The sequence below is a fragment of the Lissotriton vulgaris genome, chromosome 9 (genome assembly GCF_964263255.1).
Source record: "Lissotriton vulgaris chromosome 9, aLisVul1.2, whole genome shotgun sequence".
Classification (NCBI taxonomy): domain Eukaryota; kingdom Metazoa; phylum Chordata; class Amphibia; order Caudata; family Salamandridae; genus Lissotriton; species Lissotriton vulgaris.
The window spans coordinates 391,635,973-391,655,723 of record NC_141697.1 but is presented as its reverse complement, the minus strand read 5'-3'; the positions used below and the strand labels follow the sequence as shown (position 1 = coordinate 391,655,723).

Below are 19,751 nucleotides of genomic sequence, written 5' to 3'. Positions count from 1 at the left end.
TTAGCTATTTTGTTAGGAGAATTATTTGGCAATCAGCATCTTTGTGAATGTTACTCCTGGCTGTTCTAGAAAGAAAATACCACAATAAAGGAACATCTTGGGTTACAACAATATCGAAGCTGAGAGATGGACAAGCTACATTAGCAGAGTTAAGTCGTGTCCTCAAAGAAAGGTTTTATAGCGTCATAAACACAACATTTGAGAGAAACCAATGGCGGACTCCAATAGCCGCACCTCTTCGATGTGTTCCCGAAGTGATGAGGTGGTTTGTTTGATGAATCAGTGTGCACAAACAGCTCCGGCACCCGCCGCTGTGGGATGCCAACTGCCGGGCAGATGTACAATGCTTTGAAAACACTTGAGCGGTGGTGCACTACCAGGTGAATAAACTGTCAATAAGGAAGCTCGATCGGTGTCTTCGTTACAAAAATACATATCTTTATTTCAAAATGTCCATGCAAAGCATCAGCCAACGCGTTTCGTTCAATTGTTGAACTTCGTCAGGGCAAGTGTGAAGATATGCGAATAGTGGCCAGCAGTGCTTCTTAACAGAGTTGTATTGGTGGCCCAATGTAATCCGGGCGTTGAAATGAAGGCCAAAAGGACTGGCCTCTGGACTGGCTCAGTGGCAAGGGCCTACTTGAAGAGCCCAGTCAGTGTTCCTGCAGTCAGACGCAGCTTCGCCTCGAGTCACGGAAAAACACAACATTTACATTGCAAACAGTGAAGGTAAAACTAATAAACAGTAAAATATTGCATGTTGGATGATTGTGACACTAGGCCAGTATTTTTGAAGCAGCTGAAGAATGCTTATTTCCCGGCATGATTTTACTGTAAAAACTGTACATCCGATGCGTGTTATTACAGAAACGTGTAAATAAAATTAACTTGCAATTGTGATTAGTGAATAGCCTTAGCCTGATAAAACTGGATGCACCTCCCAAACAAAACAAAACCATAATCCAGCTATCAATATTTCATCTTGTCAGCAAAGTAAATGTACTAAGCAACACACTTTGGCTCTGACTTCTACAATCTAACAAAAGGACTCCCTGAACACTATCGCCCATTAAAACACAACCCGGACACTGTAACCATTTTGAATATTTCATGGTTTTGATGGATAGCACATCCAATCAATAGCAAACCGTGAAAAAACATGAGAGTCAATGGCTAATATGGACTGGCTCAAAGCTCACTCTCTCTATCCTTCCTGTAACATGTAAATTTTTATAGTATTGGTAACGTGAGGTCTCCCAGACAGTACCGCTCTATTGCGAGACCTAAAATCGATATACAATGACTCACTTTCCAAAATCTCTGTTGGAAATCTCCTGTTTGCCTTGTCACCCCCAGATAACCTTACCTACCCAAAGTCAGTCCATAGAAAATGTGTCTCAGTCACTGTTATGAAGTATATCATTGCTATATCATACTTCCCATGCCCTCTCTCTCCCCCATCACCAGTTAGGCATTATGCCTCGGTACGTAGCTGATCTCCTACTATCAACATGGCCAACTATTGCACCAAACAGGCTATCCCCACTTCCATGAACATTCCTAATGATTAGACATATTGAACAGGTTTTTAAACCTCTTTCCTTTCCTCTATGTTTTCTTTTCCACTTGAGAAGCCTACTGATGGATTTAGAAAATGTGATCAGTAACACATAAAACTCCAGGGTTCAGGCGACTGATCTGATTTGCTCAGAAGTGATTACGTCACATTGCTTGGTCAGTGTTAGTGTATTATCCCACTGATTTAGGCGTGTTGCAGCAAATTCATTATTCTCTTTATGATACTTCATTCATGCTAGAATGGAGTAATGAAATCACATTGCTTAGGCTGTGCTGTTACATTATCCACATTATTATCATTATCATTCCTTGATTGATACTTCGTTCATTCTAAATCTAGGCTATTTTAGCTCATTGTAGACTCTATTGTTTGATATGGCATATACAAATATTTCATTTGGAAGAGTGTGCAACAGAAAAGCTGTTGACTTAAAAGCTGTTGCTTCAACAGTAACAAATATTTTTCTGTCTGTCCACCTGTGCCATAGAGCAGAAAGATTCATCCCTTTATTTTTGTTTTGTGGTTTACTGTAGAACCTTTAAATAACTGAACGCGAATTTACTTTTGGTCCAAATAGCAGATTATAGAATTGGTTGAGCCCTGCTTTTCTTGATTCGTCTTGCAGTATCTGCAGTACACTGATACGTAGGGACTTATTATGAGTTTGGAGGCGTGGGAGCGGGGCTGATACGCTGCTGCCCCGGTCTCACACTGCCAAAGCCAAAACAGACCCCCCTGCCTGATTACAACTTTTTAAGTCCCACTAGGATTTTTGATGCAGAATCTGGTGTCTTCTACTCCTCCATATAAACATTAAACAAGAGTACCTGTGGCCCCACTTTTCAAACCATGAAGACAAAAGCGGTTTAGAAACAGTCACGTCAAAAGATACGCAAACAAAATTGTATACTGTTATACTTTTAGCTCTGTAAGGAATAGCTCAAAGAAGAATCAAAAACATACAAGCTTTTAGATAAGGGCTTGCAATGTGACCAAAGTGGCTTAAAGCAGCATACAATTTATTTTAAAGAAAGTTTACAGCATCCACTGATCCACCCCGAAAAGGGTAGTAAAAATGGAAGAAATATTGAGATCATTCTATCCAGAGCTCCCTTGCAAAAATTGACACAAATGCTAACTGCCCCCCCTTTCATAACTAGAAGCTTTTAGGAGATGAACGTAAACTGTTGATTGAAATTGTTATTTGAAAATGTTACTTTACCTTCGCTTTTCAGTATCTGTGTCAGAATATCCACTGGTATCTCTTCTCCATTTTCAATAGCCTTCCGCCTGCGCTCAATGCATTCCTTTCCTGTGCGGCGAAGCAGACGTATACTCTCCTGCACCTCTTTCACATAGTTCCAATTTCCTGGAAACAACTTAAAGGGAACATAGCGAAGATCAATTTAAAGTAAAATGCACAGAAGAGATTTCACAACTTCAGTATTAAAATAGAAACACAAATAAGTCATTATTTGTAACAGTAGAGACATTTCCACATACCCTGATAAATGGTTCACGTGTCGAGATCAATCCTTTCATGACATTAGAGATGGCTTTTGGGAATGGGGTCTGATCATCCTCAAGCGAGTTTATTTCCAATCCAAAGGCTATCTGCAAAAAAGGAGATAAAATAAAGAGAGCAAGATATTGATACTCTAAGAGTAAACAGTTCAGGATCATAGATTTATGGGAAATGCAACATGAAAGTTGGCAATGAACTAACGTGAGCCCCCGGCTTTGTGGGCCCAACAGGCTGACACCCCAGAAATCAATCACCGTCGGCTGAGATAGCAGCGAATTGGCGGTGAGTGTGGGCCAGGACCTGTTTCTCCCTCCATAGCCCACGAGCGGACCCGCGGGACGCACTGGAAGAAAGTGCGACGGCCGCCAATATACTTGAGACCCCGGCCTCTGAGAACTACTGGGCTGCATCTGCAATTGTTGGGATTGGCGGCCAGACCTGTGAAGCATTAGCGGTGAAAGCTGCGGGCACTAAATGTGACCCATCGGTCCCGCGGGACGCTGGGTGGGTTTTTACAAAGTGCAAATTTGAAAAGTCGCGCCCGCACTAACTAAGGGCTTGCACCAGGATCTGCGTATGAGCATCTCCAGGCGGACCTCCAAAGCACAAAGAGGGGTGCTCCACCTGTGGCATCCAGCAAGATTGGAAGCAGCTGCACAATACCCCGGGATACCACTTCTAGCGTGTGCAGTCAGACAGTGTTTGTCATATTGCGTAGGGGACAACTCATAACCCAGTAAGGAGACCTGTGGATTCCATTTATCATTTAATTGATTGCCTTATCTGATTAATTTGCTTCTGCCCCAAAGGAATGTAGAGACCTAGAGCCTTGCTGGTGATGGGGTGATGAGGAACCGTTACATTCGGTGCTGGTTTTAGGCCTCTGAGTGCTCCACTCTGCGCATCTGTCATCCTGTTGCTAGGGGGTCGGTAGGCCAGGAAACCCATTAGGCCGCTAGGGGGTATCACTTTCCCCCATGGGCAGGCAGCGGTGAGTAGTGGGGCTGATCTCACGAACCTCAGTCACGACTGAGCCAAACACCCTACATTATGGTGACCGGGAAAGGCGCCAAAAAGCAAGTGCAGAACAAGTTGGCCAAAGCAGAGCCCACCACAACAGCAGGAATTGACACTTCAAGACATTATGGCGACCATCACGGGCGTGCAGACCTCCTTAGAGACTCGCATCAACACTCTGAATGTACAAGTCTCCCTTATCAGGGATGACCTCAGAAAAATAGACTCTCGAGTAAAAGAGGTGGAGGAGGCCACGGCGGAACTGAACAGAGACACTATCGTTTTGAAACAGCAAGTCACTCAACTGCTAGACTAGCAGCTTGACGAGTATGAAGGTCGGGCACGCATAAATAACATACGAATCCTAGGCTTTCCGGAGCGTGAGGAAGGACCTGCGGTAGACCTATTTGTCGAGGAGTTGATCCTGAAGAAGCTACAGCTGAAGAGACTCTCAAATAATTTTACTATTGAGCGCACCCACCTCGTCCCCAGAGGAAGGCCTAAACCTGGAGTCCCTCCAAGGCCCATTATAGCGCGAGTCTTTCAGGCACCAAGACATTATACCAAGTCCAGGCTCAGCATCGCAGTTTTTTGGGTGGTCAAACGGGCGTTGAGAGACAAGGAGGTGAAATATGCCATGTTGTTTCCTGCAAAACTCCAAGTGGAATCAGAAGGCAAAGCCTGTTTTTTTCCTCCCCTGAAGATGCATGTGACTGGTTGGAGGGTTGGGGTTGAGTGGAGAAACCCAACAGAGTCTGCAACGGTGGCCCTCGGACCTGTGAATCCGACCACGGTGATGGACAACTTGGCGACATGGCCAGAAAGAGAAAGAGTCGGACTGAGTATCACCTAGCTGAGCTGATGAGACTCAGGTCTGGTATGGACACATTGACCACATATCTGTGACTGTGGGGGGAAAGTGATATAACTAGAATGCTGGAGGCTTCTTCCCCACACTGGGTTTTCATATATGACCTTGATGCATCTGCATGGGACTGTTTAGCTGTTTCTTTAATAATTCTTTGGCAATTATTTTATGTGCATGGGGCTGGGATTCACCCACAATGTATAGTATACTAAGCAATTATCGGCGGGGGGGGGGGAATATGGCTGCTACCTCCGCACCTTTAAATGAGGGAGGGGGCAATAGGCACTCTGCCTTGTTGGGGAGAGGGTAATTCTAAATCCACTGGCATATAGGAAGGAGGGTGGGTGGGGAGTTTAACAGCATGTTTTTTGCTTTGTTTTTCTTATCCAATCACACTTTGTGACCAGTGGGACTTTCTCACTCTTTGTGGTATGCAATCAGGTTGATTCTTAAACAGTATTTGCCCAAGGGTAATCTTCAATATTTACATTCAGTGCACATGTTGGATGATATGTCTGTTGCTCCTCCCATAGAGCCTTTGTGCTTCTGTAGATCTCTCATGCCTATCATATGGCTGGAAATACAATAGAAACTTCACTGTCCGTTCTGACGTGGAACGTCAATTGACAGGGGGGCAAAATCCAAAAGAGGCATAGTGTCACAGTATCTTGAGAGACGTGCCCCAGATCTGGTTCTCCTGCAAGAGACACATCTAGTATGAACCAAATGTCAGGCCCTTACACAGTGAGGGTATAAACTTCTAGTTTATGCAGGATTCACCTTCGGCTCCAGAGGAACGGGTATCCTCGTTAGGAAGAGCATTGCATTTGCTCCGACACGCACATGGGCAGACTCCCAGGGGAGGTTTGCAGCATTAGAGGCCAGTTGGGAGGGAAAGCCATTTAATGTGATATCAGCGTACCCACCCCCTGCCCTGGGCAAAGAGGTGCTGGCGGACATGGGGAGGCTTGTTGTTGGTCTTCCGGTGGGAACCCTAATATTAGGGGGGGATTTTAATATGGCCATGGATGATCAGAAAGACAGATATCCTCCACGCCCTCTAACGCGCCCAACGACACATATGGAGGAATTCACTCATGCCCTGGGCCTGACGGATGTGTGGTGCTCCCTACAGCCTAACATGACATACAATACGTTTTATTCCAATGAACACAAGAGCATGTCCCGCATTGACTATTTCCTTACACACCTGACGGATATCGGCCACTTTAGGCACCCACGAGGCTTACCAAGAGGCATCTCAGATTATTCTCCAGTGTGGGTTAAACAATATCCAATCGGGAGAAGTGATGGGACCGAATGGCGTCCCTACTGAAATCCTCAAAACTGTGGCCACGCAAGTCACCCCCACCTTTAAAATATGTTCACTGAGAGCATTGACAGAGGTGTCCTATGAATGATCAGCTACTGGAGTCTATCATTGTCATATGTAAGCCTGGCAAACCTGCTGACAGCTGCGGTTCCTATTGACTGATTTCTTAGATTAATGTCAAAGCCAAGCTCCTGGCAAATCGTCTTATCCCGATAATCTCATCGTTAATTCATGCTGACCAATCTGACTTCATGCCGTGACGGAACACGGCATTGAATATCCATTGACTCCACAGGGTTTTGGGGAGGTAACGGTATATAGAGGAAGATGCAGTGGTGCTCTCCCTGGATGCATCCATGGTGCTTGACTCTATTGATTAATGTCAAAGCCAAGCTCCTGGCCAAGATCCTGGCAAATCGTCTTATCCCAATAATCTCATTGTTAATTTATGCCGACCAATCTGGCTTCATCCCGGGACGGAACACAGCACTGAATATCCGTTGACTTCACAGTGTTTTGGGGAGGTAACGGGATATAGAGGAAGATGTGGAATACGCTGCCCCTCACCCTGAGGCAAAACACCAACGTTCAAGCCTTTAGGAAGTCTTTAAAGACATACCTGTTTCTGACAGCTTAAACCCTGCATCTTTCATGATTTTGTCTTGGCTCTCTGGTAAGAACGCAAGCACGTAGATACCCCTTCGGGGGTCGAATTCCTGCGCTATACAAGCACATAAATAAATAAATAAATAAATAAATAAATAAATAAATAAAGATGCAGTGGTGCTCTCCCTTGATGCATCCATGGCGTTTGACTCTATTGAATGGCCCTATCACTTTCAAGTGCTAGAACGCCTGGGGTTGGGCCCGACATTTCTGGGCTGGATCAAACTGCTCTACAAGGAACCGCATGGCCAGGTTAATGTTAACAATCGTGTAGCTCAGAAAATTTACACTGGGTAGGGGTACCAGGCAGGGCTGTCCACTATTCCCCCTTATCTTTTCTCTGATCCTGGAACAGCTGGCATCCTGGGTGCGAGGAGACATGTTACTTGGAGGACTGAAATGAGAAGAGGGGAACGAGGATAGAATATCGCTGTACATGGACGACATCCTGGTGTATCTGGCGTCCCCACATGCGTTCGTAAATAGGCTCCTAAATATCTTCACTAATATTGGCAAATACTCAGGTTATGCCATTAACTGGACTAAATCAGTTTTATTTGTTCTTCAGGGCTCAATTCCTAGGCTTCCCCGGCTGGAAGTGGCCCTTTACGGTTTTCGATACCTCGGGATTTTTATCACTCCGACCCCCAACTCTTTCATGACAAGAATCTAGCTGCCCCACTGGATAGACTTAGAAACGATGTCACTCATTGGAGATCCCTGCCACTCTCCTTGCTAGGCCGTGCGGCCTTGTTTAAGATGCTCGCTCGGGGGCGTGGCCAAGATGGCGGGGTGAGCGGACGCTTCCTCCCGTAGCTCCTCCGGCCCGGCTCAGCCCGAGCCCTGATCGCCGCGCTTCTCTCCCCCCGAGGCTGCACTGCGGGCGAGAGAACTGTGCCGGAATTCCTGGGGCACACTTTGATGCCACTTTGACTTTCGTGGCCCCGGGGGAAGTCCCCGAAAAGTTTATCCGAAGATCGCTCCGAGGAGCGGAGCCTGGGTCGTCCCGAGGAGAAGAGCTTGGAGGCGGAGCATACGGCGGCGCTGTCCGCTCGCCTCGGCTAGGCCGAGTGCTGAACAGCTGAAAGCCGGAGATCCCGGGGGAGCGGAATCGGCGGACTTCGCGGAGTGCCGGAGCTTCCTGACCAGTGCCCTGGTGGCGAACACCGCTGATGGGCGACGGACCTCACCCCGGCGCCGGCGACCCTCCCCCGGCCTTGGACTTCGAGGGGTGACGCCTTGCGAACTCCGCGCCCGGAGGCGCTGGATGGTGGAGTTTGAGCTGTGCCCGAGCCGGGCGAATTAATTAGTGGCGAGGGGGGCCGCCGGTTTCGCCCCTTCCGGACCCGTTGCTGTTTGGGGGTCGCCCATGGACTTGCCGGCCCGGGCTACCTCCTTGGGTCCCACCCTCCCGCCATCTTGTCTTTGTGTAGCTGTGCCCAGTGGCCCTCGCCCGCACCCTGCTTCTACGAGGGCCTCGATTTGTCCTGGCACCGACTCATCTACTGCCCTCCCTGGGAATACGAGCCTGGAGGCCTCCACTTTGGACGTTGCTGCCTGCCCTGCTGGCCCGGGGGTCGTCTTGCCCAGGACCGGGCCGCCATTTTGTCGCCTGTGACGCACTACCCTTGGCCCCACCGAGGGCCTCACATTTGGTGCCCGCGAGCGGTGGCGCTCGCCTACAGCGACTGACCCTAGGCTTCACCGGGGGCCAAGATGGCTGGGAGACGTGGCGCGGCACGAGGAGATCGCACTTTGCCGGAAATGCTCGGCAGATCCCAGCAACTACGCGACAGGACACAGCCGTCCCCGGGGGCCTCCCGGACATCGACGGACGCAGCCGTGAGCGAGCCACCAGTCACGAGGTCCTTCATGGAGGACTTATTCAGCTCCCTCAAGGAGGAATTTCAAACTCTCAAGACCGAGGTGGTTGGAGAGGTCCGGGAGGTGCGCAGGGAGGTCGAGGGCCTGGGCGAGCGGGTCGATGCTGTGGAAACGACGGCCCAGCGTCGCGATGAAGAGATAAGTCATCTCCAGCAGGACGTCCTCCGCCTTCGGGAGCAGTGTGTTGAGCTCCAGGCCCATTCGGAAGACCTCGAGAACAGGTCCAGGTGGAATAACATTCGGGTGCGAGGTGTTCCATCCGCGGATGAGGGTGGGGACCTGGTGGCCTATCTGCAGGACTTGTTCCGCGACATCTTAGAGGAAGGAGCGGACTTCCCGATCCGCATTGATAGAGCGCATAGGGTGGGCCGCCAGCGCCGGTCATCGGCTCCCCCACCTGATATCCTAGCTTTCCTGCCGGATTTCCCCCTGAAAGAGCGCATCATGACGGAGGCCCGCAGGAAGCAGCCGCTGACCTTTCGTGACAGACCTGTGGCGCTCTATCAGGACCTGTCCGCCATCACACTGCAGAAGCGCAGGTCTTTCCGCATCGCGACGGACTTTCTGCGAGAGCATGAGACACCTTATTCCTGGGGCCACCCCTTCCGTCTTATCATTCGATGGAATGGGGTGCTGCATCAGCTGCGCTCTCTGCAAGATGTCTGTGGAGTATTGGGCCTTACTGCTACAGAGGAGGAGGGGGCTACACCTGCATGGCGGCGCCCCGAGCGGCGGGGCCGGCGGAGGTCGAGGAGGCGCCCATCGTCAGCACCGGCGAGTCGTCCGGACTCGCCCACCATCAGGGCAGAAATGGCGGAGGCCCTGAGGAATGCGGCCAGGAACTTGCCTGAAGCTACTGGTGTGGCCCTGACGGCCTAACTTTTCTCCGGGGGGAGAGGTTCTTAGCTTTAACTGTGCTGAGCTGGGGCTGGGGGGGTGGGGGGGGGGGGGGGGGGTGTGGCTGGACGTCCACTTGACTTTTTTCTACGGACTCGCCCATTTGGGCTAGACTGAGACTATGGGGTGTTGTTTTCTGTTTTTTCTTACTTTGGTTGGTAGCCATGGGTTGGCTCTGGGGGGGGTTAACTGTTGGTTTGGTGTGGGGGGGGTCCCGTCCGAAGTGGTCCGAACATGTGCGATGTTGCCTCTGATCTTCCCTGCGCCCCTGCCCCGCGCGCCCCCTCCGCTGATCCCTTGCCCACTGCATAGCGCGTTGTTTCCCTGGAGGCGATGCCGCCCCTGAAGGTAGTGACCCTTAATGTTAAGGGCCTGAATAACCCCGTGAAACGTAGGGCGATCCTTTCCCTGTTGGAGGGGTCGCAGGCGGATATTTGCCTCCTGCAGGAGACCCATTTGCTTTCCAAAGATTGCCATAGGTTGCGCTCTGCCAAGTTCCCCACACAATTCTTTTCCTCTGCTACGACTAAGACTGCTGGGGTGGCCATTCTTTTAGCCAGCTCCTTCAGGGGGGAGGTGTTACATAAACATGCTGAGCAGAAAGGGAGGCTTCTGGTGTATCGCATGCGGTTGGGAGGTGTTACCTTTACGGTTGGTTCGGCGTATAGCCCGAATGACCATCAGGATCGTTTCCTGGAATCAGTGTTGGTGGACGTTACTGCCTCGCCCGATCGCCATATCATCTTGGGGGGAGACCTGAATACGGTCTTCGACTCCACCCTGGATAGGTCTGCCCAACGCTTTCCGCAGACAGGGGAGCTTTCTAGGGCGGTGCAGGACCAGCTTGCGGAAATGGACCTGCATGACCTCTGGCGCGTCCTGCACCCCACCGATAGGGACTACTCCTACTTCTCCCACGCGCACCGCACGTATTCACGGTTGGACTACCTCTTGGTGAGTGGACCGCTTCGCTCGGCCGCCACGGCAGCGGACATCGGGGTTTTGTCCCTGTCCGACCACGCACCGGTTTCCGGAATCTTTGCTTGGCCGGCGGCCCCCCCCTCTAGGGGGATGTGGCGGCTCCGGGACACGCTTCTCCATAAGAAATCGGTCGTAAAGCGAGTGGAGGAGGTCATCCAGGACTACCTGACCCACAATAACAACTCTGCCACGTCCCTGGCGACGCAGTGGGCGGCTTTGAAAGCGGTCGTCAGAGGGGAGTTTATCTCCATTTCCTCGGCGGAAAACAGGGAACGCCAACGCAAGAGGGAGGAACTGACAGCGCAGGTTCGGGAGCTCGAGCAGGTTCACCGCCGGACGGGGGCTCCCCGTATCTGGAAGCAGCTGAAGGCGGCTCGGAAACTCCTATCTGCGTTGGATCTGGATCGGGCGGAGTATGCTGCGCTGCGCCTGAAGCATGCCTTTTACACCGGCGGAGACAGGTGCGGTAAACTCCTGGCCCATAGGCTCAGGGCTGCGCAGCAGCGCAATGTGGTGAAGGAGCTGGTGGGAGTGAACGGGATCCCGGTTTCCGGTGACGCGGAGGTGGCAGATACCTTTCGTTCCTTTTACGAGGATCTGTACGCGGCGGAGCCTTCCCCACCGGGAGAGGCTGAGGCCTATTTGGAGTCCGTGACCCTTCCGGCCCTGGACCCCTCTCAGGCGGACCACCTGGAGAGGGACATTCACGTGGAGGAGGTCATCTCCGCGATTGCACGGCTAAAACACGGCAAAGCCCCGGGCCCGGATGGTTATACGGCCTTGTTTTACAAGACCTTCTGTCCCACTGTCGCGCCTCTATTGGCTCGCTTGTTCAACTCCTTCTCTGAGCCGGGAGCTATCCCGCCGGACCTTCTCTCAGCGACGGTGTCGGTTATCCCCAAGCCGGGGAAGGACCGGACCCTGTGCGGCTCGTACCGGCCCATCTCGCTCCTAAATGTGGACCTCAAGCTTTACACCGGAATCTTGGCGGCCAGATTGGGTTTACACTTACCAGGTCTGGTGGAGGCAGACCAGGCCGGTTTTGTACCCGGTAGGCAGACGGTCGACAACACAAAGAGGGTGACGCACGTGCTGGAAAAGGCCTCACGCATTCCGGGGGAGCGGATGCTGCTATCAGTCGACGCGGAGAAGGCCTTTGATAGGGTTCATTGGCCATATCTCGAGCTGGTCCTTGGGAAACTGGGGATCGGCGAGAAGTTCCGCACTATGGTCTTTAACTGCTATAGGAGACCATCTGCGTCAGTGCGTGTCAATGGACACAGCTCCAATTGCTTTGCCATTGAGCGCGGCACGAGACAGGGTTGCCCCCTCTCGCCGCTCCTCTTTGCCCTCTATATGGAGCCGTTTGCACAGAGGATTCGAGATAACCCGGACGCTGTTGGGGTGAAGATGGGGCAATACACGCACACTGTCAGCTTATACGCGGACGATGTCTTGCTGACCCTGGACGACCCCAAGCGGTCGCTCCCTGCCTGCGTCCAGGAACTGGACGCTTTTGCCCGTGTGGCGGGTTTTAAAATGAACGTGACTAAGTCGGCTGCACTGGATGTGTCGCTCTCTGCTGACACCAGGCGGGAGCTTCAGGGTCTCTTTCCTCTGCAGTGGTCCTCCTCTACGGTGCCTTACCTAGGCATTTTGCTTGCTCCTTCCCTGCCTGCCATGGTTGCAGCTAACTACTCCTCTCTGGGCAAAAAGATCAAAGAGGAACTCGGCCGATGGAACAAGGGCCTACTCTCGTGGTTGGGCCGTATCGCGGCGGTGAAGATGACGATACTGCCTCAGATCCTATATCTCTTCCGCGCTCTGCCCCTCCAGCCCCCCGTGGGTTGGATACGGCAGGCGCAGGCGGACATATCTCGCTTTGTGTGGCAGGGCCGTAAGTCTCGGATGAAGCGGGTCCTCTCCATGCTGGCCCCGGAGGCGGGGGGTCTCGGAGTCCCGGACCTCCGGAGATACTTTCAGGCGGCGCAGCTTCGGTATCTGGTGGAGTGGAGCCGGTGGGAATCGGATAAACACTGGCTCTTTCAGGACCAGGCGGTCGCAGGCCGTACCCTCCAGGAGGTCCCGTTCCTGCGGCGCGCTCACCGCCCGCCTAATCTCTACGCCTCTTTTATCACCCGGGTCCCGCTGAGAGTGTGGGACGTGGTGTGTGAGCTGCGTGAGCTCACGACCTTTCCATCGCCGTTCACTCCCATCGCTGACAATCCGGACTTTGCCCCGGGTTTGGAGCCGGGAGCTTTTTCCCACTGGGTGAGTGCGGGCTGCAGGGCGCTTTTCCAGATCTACGGGCCGGAGGGCGTGCTCCCCTTCCAGCAGCTCCGACAGGAGTTTGGCCTGACGGAGGGGGACAGGCTGCGTTACATGCAGGTCCGCCACTGGGCTCTTCAACCCCCAGTGCGTGACGTCGCTGCCCGTTCAATCACGCCCTACGAGCGATGGTTGGTAACCCGGACCTCGGACGCCAAGCTCATCACTGATTTGTATAAATTTCTCCAACCCCCGCCGTTTCATTACCATAACCCAGAGAGGGAGCGCTGGCACAGGGAACTGGGTAGGACCCTGAGTCACAAGGAGTGGGACAAGATTGCGTATCGGGCGAGGCACTCTGCGTACCATACTGGGCTGACGGAAACCTTCACTAAAGTGTCCACCTATTGGTACTATACCCCGGAGCGGCTCTATGAGATGCGCAAAATAGGCGATAAAGGTTGCTGGCGCGGCTGCGGACAGGAGGGCACTCTCACGCAGGTTCTCTGGGAGTGCCCGGTGCTGTCGGCCTATTGGAAGGAGGTCTTAGATGAGGTGGATAGGCATTTTGAGATAGAGCTTCCGCGCTTCCCCGCGTATGTCTTACTAGGCCTCCCCAATGATTTGATGTACCCGCTGAAATCCCGCAGGGGCAGGCAGATTGCGATTGCGCTAGGTTCAGCCGTTCAGAACATACTGATACTCTGGCGCACCCCTACTGCCCCCTCTATCACTGGCTGGCTGCATAGACTCTGGCAGGTACTGGGCATGGAGAAGATGTCGCTAACGGTGGCTGGGAATGTCGACCAGTTCGAGGAGCTCTGGCACCCCTTTTTGGCATTGCTGTCCACGGAATTCCACGAGCTCACGTGTCCACGGTATTTGCGCCTCCTTAGGCTGACGCCGCCGGCAGCTGCGGCGGAGTGAGTGTGCGGATTGGGGGCCGGGGGTTGGGGGCGGGAAGAGGGGTTATATGCTTCTATTGCTGCCTTTCGGACGGGGATGTTGGGGTATTGTTTTCTTTCTTCTCCTCCTTTGCTCTCCTTTCTTCTTCCTTTCTGGGGTCGGGGGGTTGGTGGTACGGTATGCTTCTCCTTTACTGTGTTGCGGGGTGCTATTCGGGTGTGGCCTTGCTTAGGGAGTGGGGGTCAACAGGGGGGTCGTTCACAATGCCTTATTGCCTTTTGTATTTGCCTAGTTACCCTCTGGGGCTTCCTGCCTCCCTGCTTTTCTTCTGACTTGCTGCAACGTTCCGCTTCTTGTATTGTATGTATGCTTGACCTCCTGCTCCCCTCCCCGTGTTTTTGTGCCTTAATAAAATACTTTAAACCTAAGATGCTCGCTCTCCCGCGGTTTTTGTATGTTCTTCAGAATTGCCTATATAAGATTTCTGACTCATGTTTTGCCAGTATTGACCGTAAGGTTCGATCACTATTGTGAACCGGAAGGACGCCTCGTATAGCACTGCATAAGTTAACCAAAGGGTGGTGCGATGGGGGGATTGCCCTTCCGGAGATGCGACTTTATCACTGGCTGTCACAGCTCGTGGTGGTAAACCACTGGTTGTATTGCTCTCCGTTAGACCCTGCCTACATGCTTGACAAATATCAGATGGGAAGGGAGGGATACCTTGGTGCTCTATATACAAAGGTCCGGAAAGGCAGATATCTGGGCCCATGGCCTGCATGGTGAAGCAATGGCAGCAGGCTAGTAAACGCTTAGGCTAGACTGACTGTCATGACTCAATCCACTCCGTTGAGGTACACTCATACGTTAGGACTTTTGTGCCATCAACATGGGTTTGATAAATGGGATGCAATTGAGCTCTCCAACATAGGCCATCTTGTAAAAAAGGTAAAATCCAAACGTTCCAGGAACTACAGGAGAAATATGAATTGGCACAGGGGGAGACGTTTCGATACCCGCAGATCCGGCATGCCCTAACGACCGCTCTCCCAGATATGGGTAGTCTTCCGGAGTCATCCCACTAGAAGACCGGCTGCTCTCTGAACCAATCCCAGACAAAGCCATTTCTTTAACATACCGCAAGCTATGTAATAACTTATCTGACCCGTTTCAAGCTCTTCGTAGTCGAAGGCAAGCTGACATCGGGGACATCGAAGATGAGGATTGGCAAACAGCACTGAGGTCACAGAGAGAGGCAGCAATTTTGCTTCACTTCCGTTTGATTCAACAAAAAATCTTACATAGAACATACCTCACAGGGGTCACACTGGCAAGACTTGGGACTAGGCAGTATGCATTTTGCCTGAGGGGGTGTCACCAAGAAGCAACTTTCTATCATACTATATGGGACTGTCCATTTGGGGGACACATTAGTTATAAGAGCAATAGCAATGAAGTGGGGGGTGCCGGGGCGACCATCAACAAATGCCTGGCCGTCTTAACTGCATAAATGCATGAATGGGACAAGAAGTGGAGTGGGTGGAATACACATCGAAGGGACTTATTTCTATCCCGACTGTGGAAATGGAAATGTCTACATGTGATGATTGGAAGTTTGTATTCAATCAAAACAAATTATTTTTTTTTAAAAAGAGACCTTGCAATGCCCTCAAATGTGACCAACATATAATACGTAAGAGTAAAACTCACGGTCTGCAATTTACTTTTCTTTTCTTTTTTTTAGCAATTTAACTGTTTAAAAACAGCATAAAAGGTATATAAAAAGCAATGAATCATAGTAGGGCTATCGAACACAAACATGCTTGTAATATCTAGAGAATAAAATCCACTACAATTGAGTAGAATATATAGCGGTTGTTAAAAATCAATTGCAAAAGAGTCAGAGTGTGAGATACCTAAAGTCCATGATACGCAAGGTAAGGTTGTCAAATGGCAGTCATTTCCTCGCTTTTTTGTCGGTTTTTTTTAAGGATGGCCTACACTGCTTTAAAAAATTTACCAATTATTGCCAGTTCAGCTGGAAGCATTGTGCTAAAAATCCAATTCAATGCATTGTTACATGTTCTTATGTCATGGGTTAATAAAAAGTGGCGTTAATAGTATTCTCCAAAGGTGTTGCAGCGACTGACAGCAGCAGAGTAGATGTGTAAGAGTTTCAAATGTATAGCTGCATAGTCTGCACTTAACAATATTAGAGAGCAGTGGCCAGTTTAAATTAAAATGTTTAATTTGTAAAGCCAACATCCTTACTGCCAGAATTTGGGTTACACAGGCTTTCGCAATTGTACAATTAAGATAAGATTGTGCATGGAGGCCACCATGGTAGTCATTTTTATGTGGGGCTGCTAGGGCACTTACCAATGGTGTGGACTTGATATTTTCCATGCTGCTGCCGTTAAATAGATGGACCAAGGGCTGTTTTTAATCTTAAATACGTTTTGCAAAATATATTTCAAGGTGCCGGGTGTGGCTGTGATGCATATATAATAATATTTTAGGAATGACCCCATGCTAGCCCATTCAATGTCCTCCAGGTCAAATTCAAGTCTCATCAGAGACCCCCTGGTGTAATAAGGCTGCCTAAACACTCTTTTGTGGATTTTAGATGTAGTTTTTCCATGGTTTTAATAAGTTTGACTCAGAAAAGCCTTGCTGCCGTAGGTGATTGCTGATGGCAATACGGCCCTGAGTACTTTTCAGATTGGGGCTGAGGTGGGGCTTTCAAGGGCTGTGTGCAGTTGGCAGAGTTTGGTGGTAACTAATGCAGCCTTATCCTTTAAGTGGCGCAGATGTATGTTAGATGAGCAATTTGCCGAAAACCATGTTCCCAGATAATTGTAAGATTTTTCACCTGTAATTTTCAAAAGCTCCAGAGACCAATTGCAAGTTGTTTGCTTTCGCGTCCTTCTGAATATTATCACCTTTGTTTTGGAGGCATTTGCTATCATCTTATTTGCCAGACTTTATATGTGTAGAGCGTTTAGGGCTCTCTGGATTCCTATTTTTGAATTGTGGAGCAAAACAATGTTGTCCCCATATTGCAATATTGTGATCTTATTTTAGCCTATTTTGGGGGGCATTAGATTGGCGTTGTTGAGTGCCTGAGACATGTCCGCTGTATATAGATTAAACAGAACGCACCCTTGCTTTAGCCCTTGGTTAGTGTTGATCTTCCCAGTTAGCGCAGTGTCTGAGAGCTTAACCCTCACCCATGTTGATGAATATAATGAAATAATGGCATTAAGCAGGTCACTTGGTATGCCCTACCCTGAAGTTTGTTCCATAAGACACCCCTGACCACCAGGTTGAATGCTGACGACTAGTCCACGAAGCATGCATAAAGGGCTGAAGACTTTTGGCTGTTCACCTGGGGGATGAGGTAAGATAGAGTAATTATATTATCCAGTGTGGAAGAGTTAGGTCTAAAGCCTGTTTCACAGAATAGGATTATTGTGTTTGTAGTTGCCCAAGTCTCAAGGTCTTTTACAATTGTAGAGGCATACATATTAGCCTCTATGTGCAATAAGGCAATCATGCAATAGTTAATAGGGTCTTGACTGTCGCCCTTCTTGAACATTGGATGCAATATTGATCCTCTCCAGCTATCAGGCACATGATAGAACTTAAAACAAGTGGTAAACAGTGGAGAACGTATTGCAGACCATAGTGCTGGATCTTCTTTAAACAGTTGGACTGGAAGTCCATTTGGGCCAGGTGATCCTGAAGCTTGTGTTTTACATAACAATTTTTATATGCAATTGGTTGTACACTTGGTGTCACAGCTATTTGAATCTAAGATTTCGATTGAAAAGGCTCTCGGTTGTGCCACTTCATATAGCTTTTTTACATACGAAGTGACATCCAGGATTGTTTCGTTTCTGATATACCTCCATAAAGCGGCCCGGTGTGATTGCTCATAATCGAGCAAACGTATTACCAATCCTTGTGTCTCTGCTGATTTTTGTCCTGCTATACCAATTGCTTATGTTATTTTCTTGCGCTTTGAAATATCATCTATCTCTTTTTCACCACTCCTTGTAGCTTTAATTTGATGTTCTTTCGCAAGACCCCACCCTGGCATGTCTTTAGTCCATGCCTTTACTTTAGACCCTCTTTCCCTATTCCACTGAGTAGCAGTTTGACATTATGCTAAAACCATTCCTAATGACGCAAATGTTCTCGTCATCTTACGAAACATGGCAGCATGACTTCTACGTGGCTTTCAATTGCATCCATCTGCATCTAGTCATTCAAATCATCTGCATTCGCGTCCTGTGGCCAAACACTCCAGCTTTAAATAATTTGCTTCATGTACTGAGCATTCCACAATACCGGCTCTTACTACCTGGGCTACATAGTAAGCCATTATGTTCCTACCAGAACTCTACACTGTAAACTGGCCACAATCTCGGGAATCACTAACACCAATTACAGTGGACACGCAGCACTTTTGTGTCCAAGGTGTGGAGCTCGCTTTCCCTTGATATTCACCTATATATTTCTATAAAGATGTGCTCAAGAAATACCTTAAAACAGGATTAATTGTGCAATAGTTCTCCTCGCTTCTGTTGCAGTGTAAGCCAAACTTTAGGTGGTACCAGAATGTCCTACCATGGGCAGCAGTGCGCTCTACAAAATCCTCCTTCATTCACTCTTTTTAATTTCTTTGTTTGTCTAAACACTCGTTAGGGAATGTTTTAATCTTTTTTCAGATAACACTTCTATCATGAAATCATATCATTCCAAACATCATGTATGTGGTGGCAATCCGAGGGCAGAGTCTTCACACACAACTGCCACACAATGATGACCTTTCTGGGTATATTCTAGGCAATTTCTGTGGTGTGAAGTATGTCCTGTATAAACAATGGAATTGAGTTAATTTAAACCTGGCAAGAGTAGAGATTGTCTGTATCTGTGCACATGCTTTTTTCATTATTTGGTTAGGACCTGTGTCAACCCAGCTTTATCTTTAATGTGATAAATTTTCAAAGCCGATGAAATTAAGTATCATTGCCATTGTGTTGTTATAGCTGAGGTTTCTCGGAAGGTGGTCCATATTCCTCTTCCTATACAAGCCAGCCTAGCATGATGTAGAAACCACCCTCTTTCCAGACAGTAGATCTGCTGCGTCTTTGCACAGGTGATGAGCTGATTCGGGATCTACAAGTCCCTCTCAGTTTTGCATCCCTCTACCTCATTTCCTTACTGTCATTTCCCTCATATTTTTGAGTGACCTAATTATCCATATCGTCATTTCTAATGCAAATGGCCATCGTTTTACTACTTTTGTAAATAACTTTAACTCAATCCATTGCTACTTGTTGCAATATTTATGGGTATTCTTCCGGGATACTCTTTCCCTTCATCTGACATTCTTGTAACATACCGTGTGGGCAAGTTCCTTCCATCAGAGTCTTTTCCCAGTTTGACTGGTCGTCAAACCAGCTGACGGCGTTCTAAAGGTGCATACAGGTGAATACAGGAACAGATATTGAAGTCCCAATCGTCCTTTTTCCCAGATAGGTTTAATATGTCTAATTAGGTATAGGAAACTATTAAGTTGCCATTAAATTCCTACCGCCCGAAGCATTTCAGTAGCTTTCCTTTAAAAGTCCACATAGAGTACAACTTTTTGCAGTTAGTATAAAACCTCGACATCTCCATGAACTTCTCAAGCTTTTGTAGTAAGACCAGTACTGCCTTCTCCAGATTTTACTTAAATAAAGAGACATGTCATCTGCATACATTCTTTAACCCACTTTCAGCACCCATTCTATTTTACCAATTCCCTTTGCATCTTTAA

At 49.1% G+C, this 19,751-nt stretch overlaps 1 protein-coding gene across 1 annotated transcript in view; it reads right to left on the bottom strand.

The window, feature by feature from the left end:
* The window catches only part of LOC147690172 (cholesterol 24-hydroxylase-like), a 275,267-nt gene that overhangs the window by 110,203 nt on the left and 145,313 nt on the right, over positions 1-19,751 (bottom strand). Inside the window, exons 7-8 of the mRNA XM_086937765.1 lie at positions 3,083-3,193; positions 2,802-2,958 (exon numbers count right to left, since the gene is read on the bottom strand). Coding sequence (XP_086793891.1) covers positions 2,802-2,958; positions 3,083-3,193 — 268 coding nt within the window. The remainder of the gene's footprint in view (positions 1-2,801; positions 2,959-3,082; positions 3,194-19,751) is intronic.